General features: G+C 33.0%; 3 protein-coding genes across 6 annotated transcripts; 1 reads left to right on the top strand and 2 right to left on the bottom strand.

Annotated features, from left to right (window-relative positions):
* Nucleotides 1–5,597: 5,597 nt before the first annotated feature.
* On the bottom strand, nucleotides 5,598–10,807 carry LOC130946971 (uncharacterized). Its single transcript, XM_057875882.1, has 10 exons — nucleotides 10,588–10,807; nucleotides 10,434–10,505; nucleotides 10,260–10,352; nucleotides 9,809–9,890; nucleotides 9,571–9,627; nucleotides 9,404–9,468; nucleotides 9,219–9,314; nucleotides 6,987–7,073; nucleotides 6,801–6,881; nucleotides 5,598–6,715 (listed from the first exon to the last, which is right to left on the bottom strand). The coding sequence occupies exons 1-10, from the start codon at nucleotides 10,684–10,686 to the stop codon at nucleotides 6,038–6,040; spliced, it is 1,410 nt and encodes a 469-aa protein (XP_057731865.1). The 5' UTR covers nucleotides 10,687–10,807; the 3' UTR covers nucleotides 5,598–6,037.
* A 360-nt stretch (nucleotides 10,808–11,167) lies between these two features.
* LOC130943775 (uncharacterized) lies at nucleotides 11,168–14,519 on the top strand. 2 transcript variants are annotated; one of them, XM_057871792.1, is made up of 9 exons: nucleotides 11,168–11,440; nucleotides 11,640–11,806; nucleotides 11,934–12,041; nucleotides 12,183–12,239; nucleotides 12,385–12,465; nucleotides 12,621–12,655; nucleotides 12,803–12,892; nucleotides 13,872–14,031; nucleotides 14,258–14,519. In XM_057871792.1, exons 1-9 carry the CDS (start codon nucleotides 11,275–11,277, stop codon nucleotides 14,402–14,404), a joined length of 1,011 nt encoding a protein of 336 aa, XP_057727775.1. In that variant the 5' UTR covers nucleotides 11,168–11,274; the 3' UTR covers nucleotides 14,405–14,519. The 2 variants fall into 2 exon arrangements, with proteins under 2 accessions (XP_057727775.1, XP_057727776.1); XM_057871793.1 differs by having other exon boundaries at nucleotides 11,173–11,440; nucleotides 14,126–14,519.
* A 360-nt stretch (nucleotides 14,520–14,879) lies between these two features.
* Nucleotides 14,880–19,420, bottom strand: LOC130944762 (mRNA-decapping enzyme-like protein). 3 transcript variants are annotated; one of them, XM_057873268.1, is made up of 9 exons: nucleotides 19,084–19,420; nucleotides 18,946–18,986; nucleotides 18,811–18,860; nucleotides 18,166–18,310; nucleotides 17,945–18,001; nucleotides 16,990–17,116; nucleotides 15,698–16,165; nucleotides 15,449–15,514; nucleotides 14,880–15,335 (listed from the first exon to the last, which is right to left on the bottom strand). In XM_057873268.1, the coding sequence occupies exons 1-8, from the start codon at nucleotides 19,240–19,242 to the stop codon at nucleotides 15,458–15,460; spliced, it is 1,104 nt and encodes a 367-aa protein (XP_057729251.1). In that variant the 5' UTR covers nucleotides 19,243–19,420; the 3' UTR covers nucleotides 14,880–15,335; nucleotides 15,449–15,457. The 3 variants fall into 3 exon arrangements, with proteins under 3 accessions (XP_057729251.1, XP_057729252.1, XP_057729250.1); XM_057873269.1 differs by having other exon boundaries at nucleotides 14,880–15,181; XM_057873267.1 differs by having other exon boundaries at nucleotides 14,880–15,514.
* Nucleotides 19,421–20,653: the final 1,233 nt, after the last annotated feature.

Genomic DNA, 20,653 nt, shown 5'->3' with positions numbered 1-20,653 from the left:
AGAGTGGGTATTTATATTAAGTGACAAGTGTGGAGGGGAGACCGTTCTCGTGTGTGGTAGGAACAGCGAATGCGAATCAGTATTGAAAGTAGAGTCAATACTGGTTTATGCGCGGTAAGCTCAGCGGAATATTCAACTTGGAACCATCCTACGCATTTCGCTCTTACATTTCTTTTTCTCATCTTCCTTCAAATTGCATCTTTCTCCACCAATTCTACTTATTCAACTCTACTCTTCGCTCTTACCCAACTAATTCGTTTTTTCTTTAAATAAAACCCGTTTTAGCATTTTTTATCTTTTTATATCACTTATGTTATGGACTTAATTTAATACTTTTTTTGGGTAACATTTTCATTTCTAAAGAATGAATTAAACTAGTTTAAGGTGTGTTTGGATTTGCCTTGGAGAAGAGAGAAGTCCGTTTGAGTTTCTTGAACGCTTCATCTACATTTTTATTCTATAAACGTAAAAGTGATTTCTGTCTTCAACCCTGATTTACCAAAAACTACAAATTTTAGCTTTTTCGTTGATATTTTCACGTTGAATTGAACTTTATATTCTATATACCAATGATGTCCTTCATATTCATATGTTTATTATTTTTTTATAATATTTTTTCTAATATTCTCTTATGTATATTATTATTTTTTATAAAATTTCTGATTTTTTTATGAGTTTTTTTACTGTTATTGTTATTTTTTTATATGGAATGTTTTTTATTTTGTATTATGATTCTATTAATCCTATTAGTGTACTAAAGAATACTGAAGGTACTAAAAAATATTAAAATTTATTTAAATATTTAAAATAAAATTATAAGATAATATAAAATAATTATTTAAATTCATGTTCTTTTCTATAATTTTCTATCTAAAAATGATTTTGAATAATGTAATTCAAATAATATTTAGTTTACTATAATCCATTTTAAATAAAAATTACTAAACATAAACCACGTGTATTTATAACAATAATAGTAAACGAGAGTTTGCATAAAATTGGTTATAAACTCATTTTATAAAAAATAACAATATACATAAGTAAACTCATAAAAAATAACAAGAGTAAACTCATAAAATTGATTACAAACGGGAGTTTTTTTACTATTATTGGTATTTTGAAATCCATTTTAATAGTTAGTTCACTTTAATTTTCCACTCAAAATCTATCAAAATTATTAGGCCAAAAAATCACCCACTCTGGTCTCTATCTTATAAAATAAAATAAAAAAGATTAATAGTTCTTTGTAGTTTTTCTTTAAAGTAATTATTCAATATGCCTAATAAATGTTTAAACACCTTTAAGATTAGACATTTATTATTAATTTATGCCCTTTTTTTCTTTTTCGTTTTATATTGATCACAACAGGATCATGGGGTCCATATTTCACTCGGACATTAATATTGAGCTTTTGTTTGAACTTTCAAGCACCACAACTTTCAGCACATGTGAATTTGTGAATATGGGGAACCAGAAATAAGGTAAATATACTTGAATATATTTCAATAAACGGAAAAACATAAAATAAAAATATAAATCACATGTCAAAAATGCAGGCAATAGTACGTATGTTCTACAAAAAAACACGTGGCCTGAGAAAGAATCTCTTGATAAAATGCATAACCATCACGTTGTCAGATCCAGCGTACCATGAACCAAAATATATGGATGACAAATAAAACAGAAATTGCAATTCACAATGTTGAAATCATTATATTAGTGTTGTACGATGAAAACTTTTATAAAAATAAACAATCAAATAATAAGTTTTAGGCTCCCATCTATATCTCTATGTCTGTATTTAGGCCACATTAATATGAAGATGGTGCATGGTGTCCCGGCTCAGGACGGTGCCAATCGAACAAATGCTGAGTCATCTCAGATTACTATTGGGCCTAAATTCAACAACTACTAATGATGATTAATGACGATGTTAAATAATATTATATCATATAATATAATTAAAAAAGGTTGTTATTAACCGTGCCATTGTGAAAAGCATTGTATGTACACAGACTAGACATTCGAAAAATACAAATAAGCCGCCCCTAGAATGAATATTTTCTACATACTAATATTTATCATTAATTTGTTAAGCCCCACCTGATCTATTCGTTGAATAACAATACATTGACATTGCATCAACTATGATGTATCCCAATAGTTAATTAGCAAGAGAGAAAGATAACGCGCTCGCACGTCGTACACAAATTTGCATACTTTTATAGCTACTACATTATGGTGCAAGTGGCTCTCTTGTTAGTCTCTTATGACTTATTATATCCCCCTTCTAGAAATGTGTGTATACATATGTATATGCCGTGTTCTTTCGCAAACTATAATTGACATTTAAGACTACGTTTCGCAAGAGAGTAATGCCACAAACTTAAATTTAAAAGAATGGGGGAGCGGGTTGAGAATTATATATATGTGTGTGTGTCAAATTAAAGAGTTATATAGTTACAACTTACAAGATGGTATATTGGTATTAGTCTTAATGATTAAAAGGAAAATATAAAGAGAATAATTATTGGTTTACTTTTACTCTATTTTCTTACAACAGTTGATAGACAAGTGAAGAATGTAAAGCGATATTAAGAGGTGATGATGAGGGATGGTTTTGATTGATACGTATATCCACCAATAATACAACGTAATTTGCTTCTATTAGTTGCTAACTAGTTGAGGACTCCACTGCGTGTTTGTACTGGTTCGTTTAGAAGTAGTTTCATATAGACAGACGACATATACCCTCCAACACTTTTCAATTTGCACACCAATTTTGTGTGTATGCTTATCTGAATGTTCATACGCGTGCATTTTGCTCAATATCTTTGGTACCAAGTGGTTCCACCATCAATCAATGCAACTTCACTTCAATATTAATATCTTGACTTTTTGGTTTTTGGGTTAAGTAAGGTATTAAGCCCATCTCGAAAAGAGCATAATATATACCATGCATATCACATTATCACCAATCGACTCGAATTTAGTACATTGTCCGTTAGGGTGCGTTTGATTACAAGACACTAAAACAAGGGAAGATGTAATACAGGATATTTAGAAATATTGAATTAATATATTTTATGTTTTTTGTGATACGAAAAAACAAAATATTAATAAAAAAAGATATTTTTTGTTTTTCTTTCATTATTTTTTTATTAATTTTTTGTAATTATATTTTGGGTAAAGTATATTTTTTGTGCCTGAAGTTTGGCAAAAATTTTAAAAATATTTCTAAGTTTTATTTTGTTTCAATTTTGTCCTAAAATTTTTTTATTTGCATCAAATATATCCTCAACGGCTCAATTTTTAAAAAATTTAAGACTAATCTAACAATAATGCATGAAAATTATGCTTGATTTACTTGTGTTGAGGGTTATTCTTATGAAATTATTATTGAATTGTCTTAAATTTTTTGAAAAATTAGCCGTCTGAGGTATATTTGATGCAAATTAAAAATTTCTGAGACAAAATTGAAACAAAATAAATTTTATGAATATTTTTAAAACTTTTGTCAAACTTCAAAGATAAAAGGTATATTTTACTTTTATATTTTTATTATTATATTTTTTTCAAATTTTTTAAATAAAAATAAAAATAAATTAAATTTTTATAATTTATCATTAAATAAAATATAAAAATATTAATTTTTATATTTATAGTTGTTTTTGTCTTATTTTCAATATCTTATCTTAACTCGTTTTCAGAACCAAACACAGTATTAGAGTCGAGTGATTTTGTCTATGACCACTTGGGCATCTTGAAAGTAATAATCATATAGTAAATTAATTGGTACAGGCTATTCAAGGCTTATTTGATAAGGAACTGGCCTTCTTCTGCGTACCATCGCTTTTATAAGACTTAATTCTGCATAATAGACTTGAAACCATAAAAGGCTAACATTAAATTACGGATAAGGCTACGATATAATAATCTTGTTGGTTAAATATCATCCTATTATTAATTTATTAGTATGATATTTACGCGATTCAATTTGCAACTGTTGTTCTCCTCTTTTGCCTTTTTTGGTTGGGAAATAAAGGTATTCAAGTGCAGTAATTAAGTACAGTATTCAAGTGCATTCGTGTGAACTGCTACTACTTAAATAGCAACCCCTTTAATTTTATATAAATAAAGGTTATGTTAGGCAACCAATGACTTTCTTGAACAATATTAACAACGTGCCTTAAAATTGACTCAATTCAAGTAAAACACTCTACACTCCAAAATACTCACCTAAATCCTAATATTAGAATAACCATCCATATACTTAGTGAATTGAACATCCGATATATCCATTGTTCACATTGTTTAATATTTTCGTTCTATTTATACTTCTCCTATATTAAATTATAGATGATGAGTACTTTTCTTCAACTAAAACATAGAGTAAGCAAAAGTTAGCTGCAATAATTCATATTATTATTACAAATAAATAAATTAAAGCACCCAATAATGGCTCTTAACTAGCTATATATAGATGCAATTGAAACCAAAAAGCTACTAGTACATATTTAAATAGCAGTTAGCACTTAAAAGCTTAATTGGTCATTCTTTAAGATTCTTTATGCACCCCATCTCATTGACATTTCAAAAATTAGATAACCAATCGATAAAGAAATTAAATTAGATTTGAATTGATATATATATAAGGCATATAGTTTAATAATTTATAAACGAATTCTGAATTGTTTTGAGCATCAACTACAGGGTCAAACTAAGTGTATTATCGTTCTGTATCACCAGCAATTACATACATGCATCTATCTTGTTAATTACTTTCAAAGACAAATTAAATAGAAGATATTATCTGCAGTAACTCGTGATAAAGTCAGAAACAACTATAAAACGTGCGTAAGAAAATACAGTTTCATATCAATAATATCTTCATTTGCTGATATTTCAAACCGTATACCGTTGCCGTATTATAAATGGTGTTTCAGACTAATTTAGTCAATCAAACTTGGCGCCTTGTATATTTTTTTATATAGTATACTATACTTGTTTGAATCAGACAAATCACTTGATGATTATATCTTGTGTATAAAAAATGACTGCGTACAAATTAGGAAATGAATGAACTATAATAAAATTATAAAATAATGTGAGAGCAAATATATGTATTTCTAGCATTCTTCTGCTTTTTATTTAATGAAGTTGTTTGATATTTAGTATAGTCACGTAACTGCATATTAAAGTCAGAAAGCTACATACACAAAAGGCAAAAGCCATGCGGAAAATGAAAATAAAATTGTCCTTATCTCATTCTCGTGCGTGCTTTCTTTTTCTTTTTCTTTTTCTCATTATTTTCAGTCAAAGTTGACTTATGGCTTGTTCATATTTTGGATACAAGTCCAATATTGCTTCTTATCTATAACAGTTTCGGAAATACACATTTTCGTAATGACTTGTTCAACCTTAGATAGTTAGATTGTGCGTGTGCTAATTGGGGTAGCTCGAGTGTTTAAGACGAGACTAATTTTAACTGTTTTCATATTAACATTGAACAATAAACCAAAGTTTAAACAGAAATGGTAAAAAATTAAAGGCTCCCTTTCAAAATTTACCAAGCAGTTACTAGAGACATGAAGTTGCAAATATATCCACTCTTTTATAACAAAAATTAAAGGCTCCCTTTCAAAATTTAACATTACATTAATATAGGAACGGGGGCATGAAACATAAAGTAAAATACTTTAATAAAATGGTTCTAGCTACTGCTGGAATTAAACTATTTGAGGGGCAGTAAAAAGTATGATCAGTAAATGGATCCAGACTATGATGTTTGCACACCACAAAGTAGCAACATAACCCAACAACTTGGAGCAAAGCAAAATTACCCAGGAACTCAGTAGCAAAGAGTAAACAATTTGAGGGGCAGTAAAAAGTAGCAACATAAACCAACAACCTGGAGCATTGAAGAATAACACAGGAACTCAGTAGCAAAGAGTTATCCTGAGTGAGAAAACTAGACTAAATTCTAGTTGCACTAAATGGCTCAAAGCTGCAGCATCTCCCTAGACGTTTCCACTTGTCAGTCGTCGCCCCATGTTGATGGCCCTCCCATTCCAATTTCTAATAATGAATCTGACTGAAACTCCATGCTCTTTGTCTTGGTACTCTTTCGCTTGGTAAACGAGATCGATGTGCTATCCACCTGTTTTGCATCCTTTGGCAACCTCTCCTGTTTCATTTCATCAACATGATTAAGATTTTCAGTATCTCCAGTATTAAAAAGCTCCACAAATGAAGCTTCTGCATCATCAATCACATCAAGTTCACTTTGTTTCTCATTCTTTTGTTTTTTCTTATGTTTCTTCTCGATCCTAGTAACATTCTCCTGCGGAGCTAATTCCTTGTCCGCGGGATTGTCATCATTCTTGAGCTTTTTCTTAGTTGATTTCTTGTTATGATCTGTATTTTCCTCGTCAGTGACTCTGACTTCCTTCTTGAAATCATCAACAGTTTTCTTCTTTTTCTTACTTGATTTTCTCTCAAATCCAGGATCACCAACAACTTCAGCATGATCGTCGTCATTCTCACCATGGAATCTTGCCCTCTTCTTGTCTTTGGTGCTATCTTTCATATTTTGACCTACTTGATCTACTGAAAAATCATTACCACCATCATCCTCGTCACATTTCTCATTCTTTGCATCTTTATCTACTGGTCTAGCATTGAATATACGAAGTTTTGGCAGTGCTTTCTTAACCTGCAACATAGCACCATGGCTGTTTAAGGATGAAATTTTAGAAGCAAGTGTGAATTAACATAAGAATTGAAAATAAAAGGATTACCTTTCTAGTAACCTTCTCAATAGAAGCAACTGGATTTCCTTGAAGATTGAGATTTCTCAGATTTGTGAGGGATTTAAGCACCTACAGGTGCAACAACAGCAATGAAGATACAGGGGTTGGAAAGTGTCTAGATAATTATGAAACATTAGACAAAGAGAAATGCCATATATGTATACTACGTCAAACCTTTAGTTCTGACCACTTTGTGATCACATTATTCCCCAAATCTAAATTCTGGAGCTTTGAATTCTGTGCTAATTCATCTGGGAGAGACTGAGAATCCAAAACATAGCAAGATGTTATAAACAGTAAAATATAAAAACTCTAAGCAATAAAGTCATTAAAAAATGATATGAAAGCACACTATGGAATATTGCAACAGCAAATTTTATCTTGAACTGGAATTGAAAAAGGGTGAATCTAAAGGAATAGGACCAAGAGACAAGGAGTCCTGGTGGTGGAATGCGAGTATACAAGAAAAGATAAAGATAAAAAGGGAATGTTTTAAAGAGTGGTCTTTATGCCGCAATGCAGATAACTGGGAAAAATATAAGGCGGCTAAGAAAGAGACAAAAGTGGCTGTAAGTGAAGCAAGGACAAGAGCATATGAGGGTTTCTACCAGTCTTTGGGCACGAAAGAAGGAGAAAAATGTATATATAGAATCGCAAAGAGTCGGGAAAGAAGAACGAGAGATTTGGATCAGGTTAAGTGCATAAAGGATAAGGATGGAGAGGTGTTGGCTCAAGAGAAGAAGATTAATGAAAGGTGGAAGAGCTACTTCTACGAGTTATTTAATGAGAGACAGAAGACTCTTCCGAGCCTTGGTCGATTATGCACAAGGGAAGAAGATCAAAACTTTGACTACTATCGAAGGATTCGAGACTTCGAGGTAAAAGAGGCTCTAAAGCAGATGAAAAATGGCAGGGCAGTAGGACCTGATAATATCCCGATTGAGGTTTGGAAGGGTCTTGGAGGAAAAGGCATCAATTGGTTAACCAAGCTTTTTAATGAGATTTTAAGGTCAAAGAAGATGCCTGATGAGTGGAGAAAGAACACCTTGGTACCTATCTACAAGAATAAGGGAGATATACAAAGTTGCGGAAACTATAGAGGGATTAAGCTTATGAGTCATACTATGAAGTTATGGGAAAAGGTGATAGAACGGAGGTTGAGAAAAGAGACACAAGTAACAGAGAACCAATTTGGATTTATGCCAAGCAAATCTACCACTGAAGCGATATACCTATTAAGAAGGATGATGGAGAGGTATCGTAGTAATAAAAAGGATCTGTACATGGTGTTTATTGATTTGAAAAAAGCGTATGATAGGGTACCAAGGGAGGTCTTATGGAAGGTTTTAGAAAAGAGGAGAGTAAGGATCGCATATATTCAGGCAATTAAAGACATGTATGATGGGGCCACAACTAGTGTAAAGACTCAAGGTGGTGTGACAGAGGAATTCCCTATTGGTATAGGATTACACCAGGGATCATCCTTAAATCCATACCTTTTCACATTAGTCTTGGAAGTACTCACAGAGCACATCCAAGAGCCTGTGCCATGGTGCATGCTTTTTGCCGATGATATCGTCCTTATGGGAGAGTCAAGGGAAGACCTAAATAAGAAGTTGGAGTTATGGAGAGAAGCTCTAGAAGTGTATGGTCTGCGCATAAGCCGTAACAAGACGGAATATATGGAATGTAAGTCCAGTCTGAGAAGGGAAAACTCCAATATAGAGGTGAAGATTGGAGAAAACATCCTACGAAAAGTTAAAAGTTTTAAGTATCTTGGGTGCATCATACAGGATAATGGTGAGATTGAACAGGATGTAAATCATAGGATCCAAGCAGGTTGGTCAAAATGGCGGAGTGCATCTGGTTTTATATGCGACAAAAAGTGCCTTTAAAACTTAAAGGTAAATTCTATCGCACCGCTATAAGACCGGCTATGCTGTATGGTACGGAGTGTTGGGCGGCTAAAGGAGAGCACGAACATAAGCTGAGTGTGGCAGAGATGAAGATGTTGAGATGGATGAGTGGTCATACGTGATTGGATAAAATAAGGAATGAAGATATAAGGGAGAGAGTTGGAGTAGCACCCATTGTGGAAAAGATGGTTGAATCGCGTCTCAAATGGTTTGGACATGTGGAAAGAAGACCGATAGAACATCCAGTCAGAAGGATGGATGAGATGGAAGATGGACAAAGAGCGAAAGGCAGAGGAAGACCTAAGAAGACCATCCGTGAGGTGGTCAAACGAAATCTACATGTAAATGGTCTTTCTGTAGACATGATACATGACAGAGCACAATGGCGTCGTTTGATTCATGTAGCCGACCCCACTTAATGGGACAAGGCTTTGTTGTTGTTGTTTGTTGTTGTTGGAATTGAAAAAGGGAAGTCACATTCAAAGCACACCTGAATTTCATTGTGGGCGAGGCGGAGTTCTCTCAACTCAACACAAGACTTGAGTGAGCAGTCTATTCCCTGAAGCTGGCAATGAGAGAGGGAGAGCTACAACCAGGAAAGGTATTATGAGCAATGGGAATACAATACTGAAATAGACATTAATGAAGGACCTTAACATCTTGAGGAACCTTTACCTTTGTGATAGATTTCACCTTTGTCAGAGCCCCGCCAATTTTCCTGATTGGATTTTTGGATAGAACTACATGAGAAATTAGAGATATTTCAGGATTATTCAAATGCGAGATATCCCATTAGGTGAGTATTGGAACTCATAGGAAACAGAGAGTATGGTAATTCTTACCAATGGTGTTCAATTCTTTCAATTCATCAAGCTTGCAAATGGAAACAATCTCATTTTCTGCCCAAAGAAAACATACAAAAATAGGTAAGAGCAAAGGGATATATATATATATATATTCTTTACCTTATAAAAAACAGAGGGAGAACAGAGGTTCTAACTCCTTCAAAGAATACAGAAATATTCTCACAATGTTCCAAGTTCAACCTTCAAAGTAGATAGTTAGCAAAAGAAGTCTTACCATTCAAAATCAGTGCTCGGAGGCTAACAAGCGATCTGACCTCATCCATAGATCTAAGCTTATTTTTGCCTGCATTTAGCACCTGGTTCGCATATACATACAAACGTGACTCCTAAATCTTCAAGATGTTTTATTAGCAGAATTAAGTATAAAAGATTGGTTGACTTGAAATAAGCTCATCACTTCGAATACACATAGGCAAACAGCAAAGTACACAAATGGAGACAGAAATGTACAATAAAACTCAACAGAATCCACACACCAGTAAGTAGCAGCAGCACAAGAAAAGCTAATAACTAATCTTACAGTAGTTTTCAAAATAACCATAAAAATTTTAATAAACGAAGTCTAAATCCAATAATAAGGTACACAACACACAGGACTAGCAACCAGAAAGCAGAATAAATTCCCAAGCTCAGGTAATATTAATATTCACAATGCAGCTACTTACGGTGAGCTTAGTAAGCCCTTGAATTCCTTCCAAGGTTTCTAATTTGTTCTCCAAAACGGATAACCATTTCAAATTAACGCATGACCTCAACCCCTGCGGTAACCATACATAAGAAGCCAATCAGAATGCCCATAAGATTTATTCTTTCAGAAAAGAAAGAAAAAGAGAGAGTACCTCTAGTGAAGTTAGGTTGTTGAGTTTGAGGTCGAGCTTCTCCAGATTGCTGAAGCTGGACAAACAAGAGACCTGGGCATTTACCAAAACCGAAAAAGTTAATATCTTTGGTGGTTCCAAGTTGAAATAAAAAAGAGTAGGATGGAACCCTAACATCTGAAAGTGCCTTGTGATTGAGCTGAAGACTGGTAATGGAACTTGGATCATCGCCATTGTTGTCCTTCAATACTTGCTCTAAGCTCAACCGAGCCATTGATTCCTCTCACCGATTCAACCCGAGAGGCTTATAACTAATTCTAAGGGCATCAAAAACCCTAGCTTCCCCATGCCTTGTTTACAAATTACTGAAATTAGATATATTTTATAACATTAGTTAAACCCAATTTTCCTTTAAAAAATGTATTAACATCATAACAATAACCTTCTTTTGAAACAGCCTTTTTAAACTTTTTTTAAAACAAAAATAATAATAACTAGCGAGAAATTCTTAAAAATATTCTACAATACATATGTTTTTTTTTTTTTTTTTTCACGTTGATATTAAACATATAAAAAAGAAAATTAAAAATGATAATAAAATATAATACAATATTAAATTTATAATTAAAAAAATAAGTATAATTTGTTTTTTTATACATAGAAAATGATATAGAACTTGTCATTAGTTTACCATTATGTCATGTAAATTTTAAGGTTGAAGTTGTGACAGCGGATAATGTTACTTTCCAAAGTGAGATGATAGATCACTCATCACTCTACTCAGCTCAGATATTTTTTGACCAAATAACACACAATTCTTTCTTTACACTGAAATGAACAATTAGCCTTTCATCCATCCATAATGGATGCTCTTTCAAGGATTGGATTCTTACCCTCTTCTTCTTCCTCTTCTTTTTCTTCTTACAACCTTCAGCTCCCCAGAATTCATGTCTTGTCTCGTTTCCCAAGTTCTTTTTCCACTTCTATTTCTCCATCCGTCTCAGTTTTAAGAGCTGCTCCTCCTTCAGGTTAGCATTTACCACCTCTCTTCTTCATTTCCCCATGTTTTGAGAATTCAGATAGCGTTTTTGTCTCCTTTCTGTGGATAATGCTTCCCCATGTATGCTCTAGTTTCAAGCTTTCATTATCCTTTAATCTTTAAAAAGAAATAAGACGTGATATTTGTTTGTAATGAAAGCTAATGAGTTGAAACTCGTTGATTATCAGTGACAGTGAGTGATGTAGAGGAGGATGTCTTGCAAATATTTCTTGAGGAGAGAGAAGTCAATGGGGATTTCATATCAAGGCTGTCTGATATGTTATGGCAGAGAAAGTTCAGAAGTACTTCTCTTGAATCTTATGATATTGGCAACACTTCTCAACAACCAGGGCAGGTCCAGTTTCAAACTTGGCTTCCATACATTGTTTCATTGAATTGCTATGATTCAATTGTATATCATGTTGTGTATGATTTCATTGATCAGGCAATTCAATCACATCAGATGCTTGTAATATTTGTAGATCACTGAGAGTAATATTGATGATGATGGCTTTTTGAAGCTTTCAAGAACCCAGGAGTGGGTATTAGGTGAAAATTCTGCCCCAATAAAGAAGAAACTGAATGCTAAGGTATATATTTTAACATTTCTAGAACTTCATTTTGTGTTTCATCAGATGAATACTCCGGCCAGCTCCCCTTTCTTCAGTCAATAATTATAGTAATTCAATCATTGAATAATAGAGGATGCTTGTCTTCGTGTATATTAACAGATGTTGCAGGATAGCAGCGAACGACGGAGGAAACTGAACATTCTGAAATATGAATCTGTATGATACTTATCTTGAAACTCAGTAGGTTTATTGTCTCAAAGACAATGGTGTGATGTTATCTGAGGCATGTAGCTTTGATTAAGCAATTGTTGTTCAGATGTTAAGGAAGCTTCTGATTCTTTTCATGATTTTGTAATTGTAGCTCAAGAGGGAAATACTTCTCATATCCGTAGGTATTGGACTAGCTTGTAGTGGATATTGCTTCATAACTTTATCAGCACAGGTAAGCTCTTTGTTTAAATAACTATTTTCTCTTCTGTTGCCAACAAGAAAGAAAGAAGATTTTACAACTTGCTATCAAAGTTCATAAATCATAACGAAGCTAGCATACTGATCCTAATCTCTCAATCATTTTTATTGTTGCTTTATGATGTGGAGGCTGCTGTGAGTTATGGGATTGGAGTTCTTTTCAGGTTTGATTTGCATTTATTTAATTTTCTGTAGTGAATGTGATTTCTTTTTAAGTGGGTGCTTCTCTATGTGGATGAGAAGAAAATAGCAGCTTGTTTTTCCAATGATTGTTATGGTATTTAATTAAACTAATGTAATCTGCAATGCAGTTGCTTGTATCTTCGGCTATTGTATCAACATGCAGATAACCTCTCCACTGAATCTGTTGCTCAGATATTCAGAAAAAAGAAGCCCAAGAAGTAAAACTCAAACTTGTTTACAATTTCATAATTACTAAGGGGCAGTGGTGGAGCTTAGTTCAGGGGTGGCCATGGCCCCCCCAAACTTTTATAAAAAAATTAGTAATACTTTTTCAAAAGATAAAAAAATAGTTTAATTGGCTTACATACTTTACTATGATTTAAAGTACCCAATAAGTTCAATAAACAACACTCTCTCTACCTTTAAGTTCAAATATAAAAAATTACATATTTTTTATTTATTTAATTTAATATTATTTTATATTTTACTATTTATTTAATTTAATTTTTTATATGATAAAAAATAATAAATTATTCAATAAGTATTAATATTATTGTATTTGTATAAATTGATAAAAAATTCAATAAATATAATAAATTTTAATATTTGCCCTTCTAACTTCTTATTTACATATTTTATAGGATATATATTCCAATTTTTATATAAAATAATAATGAAAAATCAAAGAATTGATGCATTTTTTAAGAGGAAGGTTAATATTTAAGGAGAACATATAACTTTTACAATATCAACACCTGTAGATAGTTCTTCTACTTTAATGAATCACGAAGAAAGTGAGATACAACATTCAAAAGTTCAAAAAGTTACATCGGATTAGTTTGACCTTAATTTTTTGGAACGAGACTCTGACAAACGGCTTTAAAATTTGGCAATATCATCCAAATCAGAGAGATGAGATTAGACGAGCTTATCTTAAATGGGTCCATATCAAAAGCTTTTTGACAATTATTTTCTCTCTGGCCCCCCCAAAATTTTGTTTCAAGTTCCGCCACTGCTAAGGGGTCTATTTGGTTTGAGAAAACATTTTCTGTTTTCATTTTTTGTATTTTTTGTACTTTTTTCATCTTGTCTTCACAAAATTCTTAAAACTGAAAATATTGGAAATAAAAACATAAAGAAGTTCTTATGTTGTTGTTGATCATCCCTTGTTTTGATAAACAAGTTCTTATAAACCAGGATTGGTATAAGAAGTGAGGACCTACAAGATTCATTGGAGCGGTTGATAAAGGGTTGTAGCATGTCCCTCTCATCTCCAAGGCTTGTGATTCCGGCAGCAATCTATGGCATTTGGGTTCTGTCCCATCAGTATTTTACCAATGATTTCTTTGATTTTCAGGTAAAATTTGAAACTTATGCTATAAAATATTTGAAGTGCACATCACTAGACTAAACGCATGGTCATGTGCATTAATATATGTTGTTCATTTCAGCTTGTGCCGGCCATGTTTGGGATGTTTGTGTACAAGGCTGCAGTTCTAGTTCAAGTTTATAGAGACAATGAAGACTTGCAGTTAGTATTTCCAGAAAATGACTTACTCAATTGAATGATGTTTTATTTGAAGGGAAATGAAGAGAGCTATGGCCAAAGCTATGCACTGCTTAAAGCCCTTCAAATTTCAATGGTTGAGGCCGTTGTTGGCATAGTTGGAGTTGGTTCACTTGGGAATTATAAAATATCATTAATGATATCCATATATCCCTTTTTTTAAGTATCAAGCGCTGCATCAAAATAATGTAATATGAAGAACAAATATTCCTGTAAAATCCTAACATCCTTAGGGTACATTACTTATTTTGTCAACGATTTTTTCTCCGTCTTCATTATCATCGTTGGCTCATTCATTTGTATTCATTCTTGTGAATTACTCGAGCTCAATTTCTTGTCTTACAAACGTTATAAAACAATTTTTAACGAAAAAAATTATTTGAAGTCCTAGCTCATCTATTTAGCTATCTATTAACACTAACAAGTTTTAATTTTCTTATCTTTTTAAGTTAAAAAAAAAACATTTAATTTTTTTTCTTTTAAATATTAAAAAAATATTAAGTGGATGAATTAAGACTCCTAATCCTTATTCTTTTAACAATATTTAAAACATCAAAAAAATCTATACCACCAATGGAAGTAAATAGTGGGAGCAGCTTATCTCTACTTTCTGGATGACAAAATGTACAATAATCAAATAGTGCCACAACTGGTTTATCACATTAAAATATATAGGTGCCGTATAGTCCATCAGACACAATGTGATGCTTACTATATTACTTGCATTATGCTGCACAGTTCATTTTCTTTCAAACAACGACCCCTGATGCTAAGCAAGTCTTCAACATACAAAAAAACAATAGACAAAACAAGGCTCAATAACAACACCATCACCCCCTCTACAATTTGGAGATTTGCTGCAGTCAATGAGTCAATCACCATATTTTGTTAAATCAGTTCCGTATTTCTGTAACCATTCATCGCGGTCTCTCACCATTTCCTGCCATGTCATATATATATCACAATTACAGTAGCTATGGCAGATTATTTGCAATCAATCAGTTTTTGGAAGAAAAAATAAATGACATTTTCAGGAAACTTAGCTAGATCCAAATGGTCAATCACAACACACCCCATTTTTACATACATAATGCCTGAAACATATCACAGTTCAAGAAGCGATTAAAGCCTGGCCTAACTAGTATACTAAGAGTAATTCAGCCGGAAAAGAAAAAACACTTCCTTCAGCAATTTGGTAAATAGACACCTCATGAAATCATGATTGATGAGCGTTCAACAGCGCTTTATATACCATATCAATGAATTGATTGTCCTGCATAAACAAAAAAATGTATATATATATATGTATAAAAGACATTAGAAAATAATATATGATTCCCATTCATGGCAGAGAAAAGAATACAACAAGCTCATACAAACTTGTTTGATTCCTATTAGTCATGCTTATGATCATTATAGTTGGAACTTGGAACACTGGTACCAAAAGCAAACTAACCTGAACAAGCACAAGAAGCGCCTCGCGGACCTTTTCTCTGGAGATCGCTGGACCAAAGTTTGGAAGAGAAGCTGAAGTGGGGGTAAGTGAAGGTGGTGGAGTTGGAGGTGGAAATGGCTGTAGCAGTGGAGCACCGTATGGACGCTGTACGCTAACAGCAGGATGAAGTGGAGGAGCGGTAGGTGTGGATAAAGACACAGGCGGGACCACCATTGCTGAAGATGGCGGAGGAACAAAAAAAGAAGAAGGCTTCACCAGGTTTGCAGCCCGTTTGTTGCTGTTATTGGATTCAGGAGCATCGTGTTGGGGCAGTAAAGGAGTAGATGCTGAAATAGAGGGTGCCTGCAAGGATGGCACAGTGGGAGCAGCAGCATGACTTGGCACGGAAGATGAAGAGATTGTAGCAGAAGACTGATAAAGTTGTCCAGTAATTGGAGCATTTGCAGTATTCCCAATGGCCATAGCTTGCTGCAATAATAAAAGTATCAGGAAATATTAACCCTGTCAGACTTGAGTTACAAAGATTTAACATACCATGAAAAACTATGTTTGCAATATCATTGTGCTGAATATTACAGATAAACGATCATGTGCAGGATTATACGGGTCCACAACAGAAGATGTTAAACTCAGGTAAAATATAGCTCACTGTAGAAGTTAATAGAAAAACAGATGATGAGTGACCTTGGATACGTCAAGTACAAAGTTGAAAACGATTATTGGTGAAAAACATTTTGGACTACTATAATATTCAAGAGACTAGATAATTAATCATAGATACGTGAAAACACACCATTATTTCCTCAACACTTTGCACTTCCCTGCTTCCATAGATGATCCCCATCTATGACCAATATTCAAATGAGGAAGCCATGGCATAGTCTCTTTCTGAGAGTTGCAATTCTAAATGCCAATTGAGCATGAAGAACTACAATAATGCCATAGACATCAGTAGATCCTATGGTCTATTATTAAGTTTGTCCAAACAAGTCCAGCAATCAGCAAAGGCAAATAATGTGCCAAAAAAATGGGACAATCAAATAAGGTTAAGACTCCAAGATATATCAATCATAAATTGAATCAATTATAATGAAATACAAAAATAGGCAAGAAAAAATTTTGTCAAGCACCACAGAAACATAGAATCCCAGAAACAATTATTCATCTCCCTGGCCCAGTGTCATCTCATCATATCATTATGTTTGTCAATAAATTTGAAATCAATAGAAGACCCTGTTGACAAATTTTTAGACGTAGAAAATGGAAATTAAACCCTCCACTATGGCACATACACTGAAGAAATTTACAAATGATGGATCATCGACAGCATCAGCTACATTGGAAACATTTAATGCTGACGGTTCAAGAGGACCATCCATAACTGCCAACGTTGGTACTGCTTCAAGTTCCTCAAACTCACTGCAATAAATGTAAGAAAAACATCAATACTAGAATTCCAAAAACACAATGTGCCAAGATCCACCATAATGATTAATGTAAGCTTTTTAAGCTATAATCCTCCAAGCCTAAATGATATAAATATTAAGAAGCAAGAAAACTGATAATGTAATAAGGCTACCCAATATTTTCATATCAAAGATCTTCCTTGAAACATGCATAGGTGGTGGGAGTATAGAACATAAAACATAAGCAATTTATACATGTTGAAAACAATTGATTAAAGAATGGAGTCAAACAGACAAATGATCTTATCACCTCTCCAACCAAAAAAATTAAGATAACCATGTCATAACATGGCCTAGGCATAAGTTGCTAGTCATTAGACCTTGCATGCAAGTTAAGCTCACCCAAGATAAAATAAAAAATGTAAACCAACAGTACATAGGGGTCTCTCCATCTTAGTTTATGTGTTTTGTTTTAGAAGTTAACTGTCAGAGTAAGTTAACCTGGTCTGTTATTTGTAGTTAGTTAGAGACAGCTGTCAGCAGCTTCTCAGTTGGTAATTTATACAAAGTTGTAAGAAGTTGCACTTCTAAGTGCTACTATTAATACATGGGCCTGATGTGAAACTTATTCAACTCAATATGGACAAGTCTCAACCTTCAGAATCAGCTCACTTTTATCTTTTCTGTCAACTTTCTCACTCTTTCCTTCATATGATGTAATAGAAGAGTAGAACACCATATGAACCAGAAGAAAAAAGACATAATAGATAAAACGAGCCCCACAATCCATGGGAACAGGATAAGGTAGTGGCGCCAGATAGAAACATAGTAGTATTATTACCTCTTTGTAGAAGACACCTTTGACTTTGGAGGCACCTTAGCATATGCATTAAGGATCCTGAAAACCAGCCAATTTTAGGTGAATAACACAATTGCATGAAAATAATAGAAATTGGAGAAAAATTTTGCTGTTAGACTAAGGCATAAGTCACAATATCAATTATAATAATTAAAAAATTGCAAACTATCTATGTGTAACTCGGCATTTCCATGTTTCATTACCTGTTAAAAAGATTTGCAACCTCTTCACATTCACGAGCATTATAGAACCAGATGCCATTCACTTCTTGAGCAGCATTTCTATACAATAGATAAGGAACCTGAACTTCATACTCGAAATCCCCCAAAAGATTTTCCACCAAATTTTCTGCTTATGCAGACAGACCAGGGTTAAATATAGGGATATTTGGAAGTTCTCAACCACCATGTACAGTAGCAGCAAAGTATATACCTCACCCACAAAATAATGTCTACAAGGCTTATATTTACAGCTTGCATAATTACTAATTTCACCGTACTCACAATATTGACTGCAACATAACAACTGTGGTGGAATTCCAATAGCCAATACCTAAGCCCAAATCCTACAATATTAGGGGGCAAGATCACAACTAATAACTAAAATCGTGCTCTACCTTGGACCAGGAAGCATATGAAAAAAAAAAAAAAACCTTAATTACGTTACCGACAAGAACCCAAAATGAGAAAATGAGAAATGATACTCGCAATACTAAATTTCCAACAACCATCGCACCAAACCATGCCCGATTGCCTCAAAAAGGGAAAAGAAAGGCGAAATTCTTTCTATAAAATAATAAAAAAAAGTTTGTTGACGACAAAAAAACAAAAGCAGAAGGACTAACTAACCAGTATTGCGACGGTTCATCACAATAAACTGAAATCGCGGTTGCGTGTTCCTGAAAAAATCAAACAAAAAGCAATCGGATCGTGGAATTCATGAATTGTTGCGATAGGATGAAGGAAAAGGAACAAAAAGTAGACCTTTTGACAACGAAGAGGGATCCCTCGACGTCCTTGCGGCTCTGCAAAAGGTAATCGCAGAAAGAAGAGAGAAAAAGCGTTAGAGAGAGAGATAGAGAATGGAATCGATGAAAGGAAGGAGATTATAACGGAACGAACCCATTGGGAGAGGTCGATGTTGAACTCGTAGAAGGTGACGTGTGCAGCGGTGATGAGGATTTCCTCGACGAAGGGGTCGATGCGCTGAAGAACAGTGAGGTTGAGGAGCTTGGTGCTGTGCTGGTCGAGATTGGGCATGAGCTTCCCGTTCTGAGACATTTTGGAACCGCAAACACAAACCCTAGAATTTTGCGGGTTGGGTTTGGGGTTTGGATGTGTTGTGTGCCTGAGAGTGAGAATGGAAAAGGGGGAATGGAATGGAATGGAGAATCAGAGAAGAAAGAGAGGTGAACCAACTCAGCTCCTTGTTTTGGAGTCGTCTATCACTCTCACCTTCTTCCCCAAGCGAAATTAAAACCCCCTATTTTCCCGCAATTACCAAAACAACCTCTTAACTATTTTACTACTTTACCCACTAGACACTACTATATAAAGTACTAGCTTTATTTAATTCATATACATGTACATGTAGTTTCTTAAGATTATTATACTTTACTTTATATGTACTAAAATTTTTACTTCGCTCTATATTCATATAGCAAATTTAGTAAAATACAACTTTCACACTCTTTTTGTTTTTCTTTTTTAATTATTCGGTTGGTTTATATAATTTTATTAAATTTATAATTAATTTTTTATATTTTTTAATTCAATCTTTACACTACTTTTGATTTTATAATTAAGTCATTTCTGTGTTAAAAAAATAAAACTAATCGAATATTATTTTTAAAAAATATGTGGTTAAAGATCCAATTAAGTTTTTAATTGTAGATGCTTTTAATTTGGATAAAAATATTCTATTAACTTCAATATTTTTTACAATAACAAAGTTCTAATTATAAAATTAAAAACAGTATGTCAATTAAAAGAAAAAAGCACAGCGATCTAATTACGAATTTAATAAAATTATAAAGACCAATTGAATAATTAAACCATTTTTTTCCCTTATACTTTTAACTCTATGTAACTTATTATAATTGCTTTTCTATAAGATTTTTAATTTACAATGCATAGTTTACAAAATAATTTTTTTCAAAAACTAACATATTTTAATAACCATTAAAATATAATTAAAAGTTGTGAACAAAATGGTAAATTATATTTAGTCTAGATTGTTATCCTTGTTTAATTTCGTTATATTAAATGTTATTTTTAATCATATATGTTTAAATAGAAAAGGTAAATAATAAAACTTTATCTCAAGAAAATCACTAATATGTATTAATCCGTCCTAATCCGAAGATTTAAAAATCAAACACTAGCCACTTAGACCAACTCTTTTTTTTTTGTTTTTTATTAAAAATAGAAAGACTCAAACCCTCAATCTCTAAATGAGTATAAGAAGACTATATCATTTGAATTATAGCTCATTGACACTTGGCCTTAGGCCAACTCTGTTGTTAATTAAAACCATGAAATCTTAATATTAACCAAAGTGATATTTTCCAAGTTTATTTAAAAAAAGAATTCAATAAATACAAAAAATATATATATTTAACATCTTAAATATAAAAAAAAAATATGCTTACATTAAAAGTTAGCATAAAATCTACCACTATATATTTTTATT

Source organism: Arachis stenosperma, chromosome 8 (genome assembly GCF_014773155.1).
Source record: "Arachis stenosperma cultivar V10309 chromosome 8, arast.V10309.gnm1.PFL2, whole genome shotgun sequence".
NCBI classification, from domain to species: domain Eukaryota; kingdom Viridiplantae; phylum Streptophyta; class Magnoliopsida; order Fabales; family Fabaceae; genus Arachis; species Arachis stenosperma.
This window is presented reverse-complemented; position numbering and strand designations above follow the sequence as displayed.

Bases quoted from the DNA above. Each gene is read 5' to 3' on its own strand.
- LOC130946971 (XM_057875882.1), bottom strand. From the start codon at position 10,686: ATGGCTCGGTTGAGCTTAGAGCAAGTATTGAAGGACAACAATGGCGAT. The intron at 6,882-6,986 runs GTTTGACGTAGT...TTGCACCTGTAG, and splicing joins CAAAGTGGTCAGAACTAAAG to GTGCTTAAATCCCTCACAAA. The intron at 6,716-6,800 runs GTAATCCTTTTA...GCTATGTTGCAG, and splicing joins TTGAGAAGGTTACTAGAAAG to GTTAAGAAAGCACTGCCAAA.
- LOC130943775 (XM_057871792.1), top strand. From the start codon at position 11,275: ATGGATGCTCTTTCAAGGATTGGATTCTTACCCTCTTCTTCTTCCTCT. The intron at 11,441-11,639 runs GTTAGCATTTAC...GTTGATTATCAG, and splicing joins AAGAGCTGCTCCTCCTTCAG to TGACAGTGAGTGATGTAGAG. The intron at 12,240-12,384 runs GTATGATACTTA...TTGTAATTGTAG, and splicing joins ACATTCTGAAATATGAATCT to CTCAAGAGGGAAATACTTCT.
- LOC130944762 (XM_057873267.1), bottom strand. From the start codon at position 19,242: ATGTCTCAGAACGGGAAGCTCATGCCCAATCTCGACCAGCACAGCACC. The intron at 18,987-19,083 runs GTTCGTTCCGTT...TACCTTTTGCAG, and splicing joins ACATCGACCTCTCCCAATGG to AGCCGCAAGGACGTCGAGGG. The intron at 17,117-17,944 runs GTAATAATACTA...CATTTATTGCAG, and splicing joins AAGGTGTCTTCTACAAAGAG to TGAGTTTGAGGAACTTGAAG.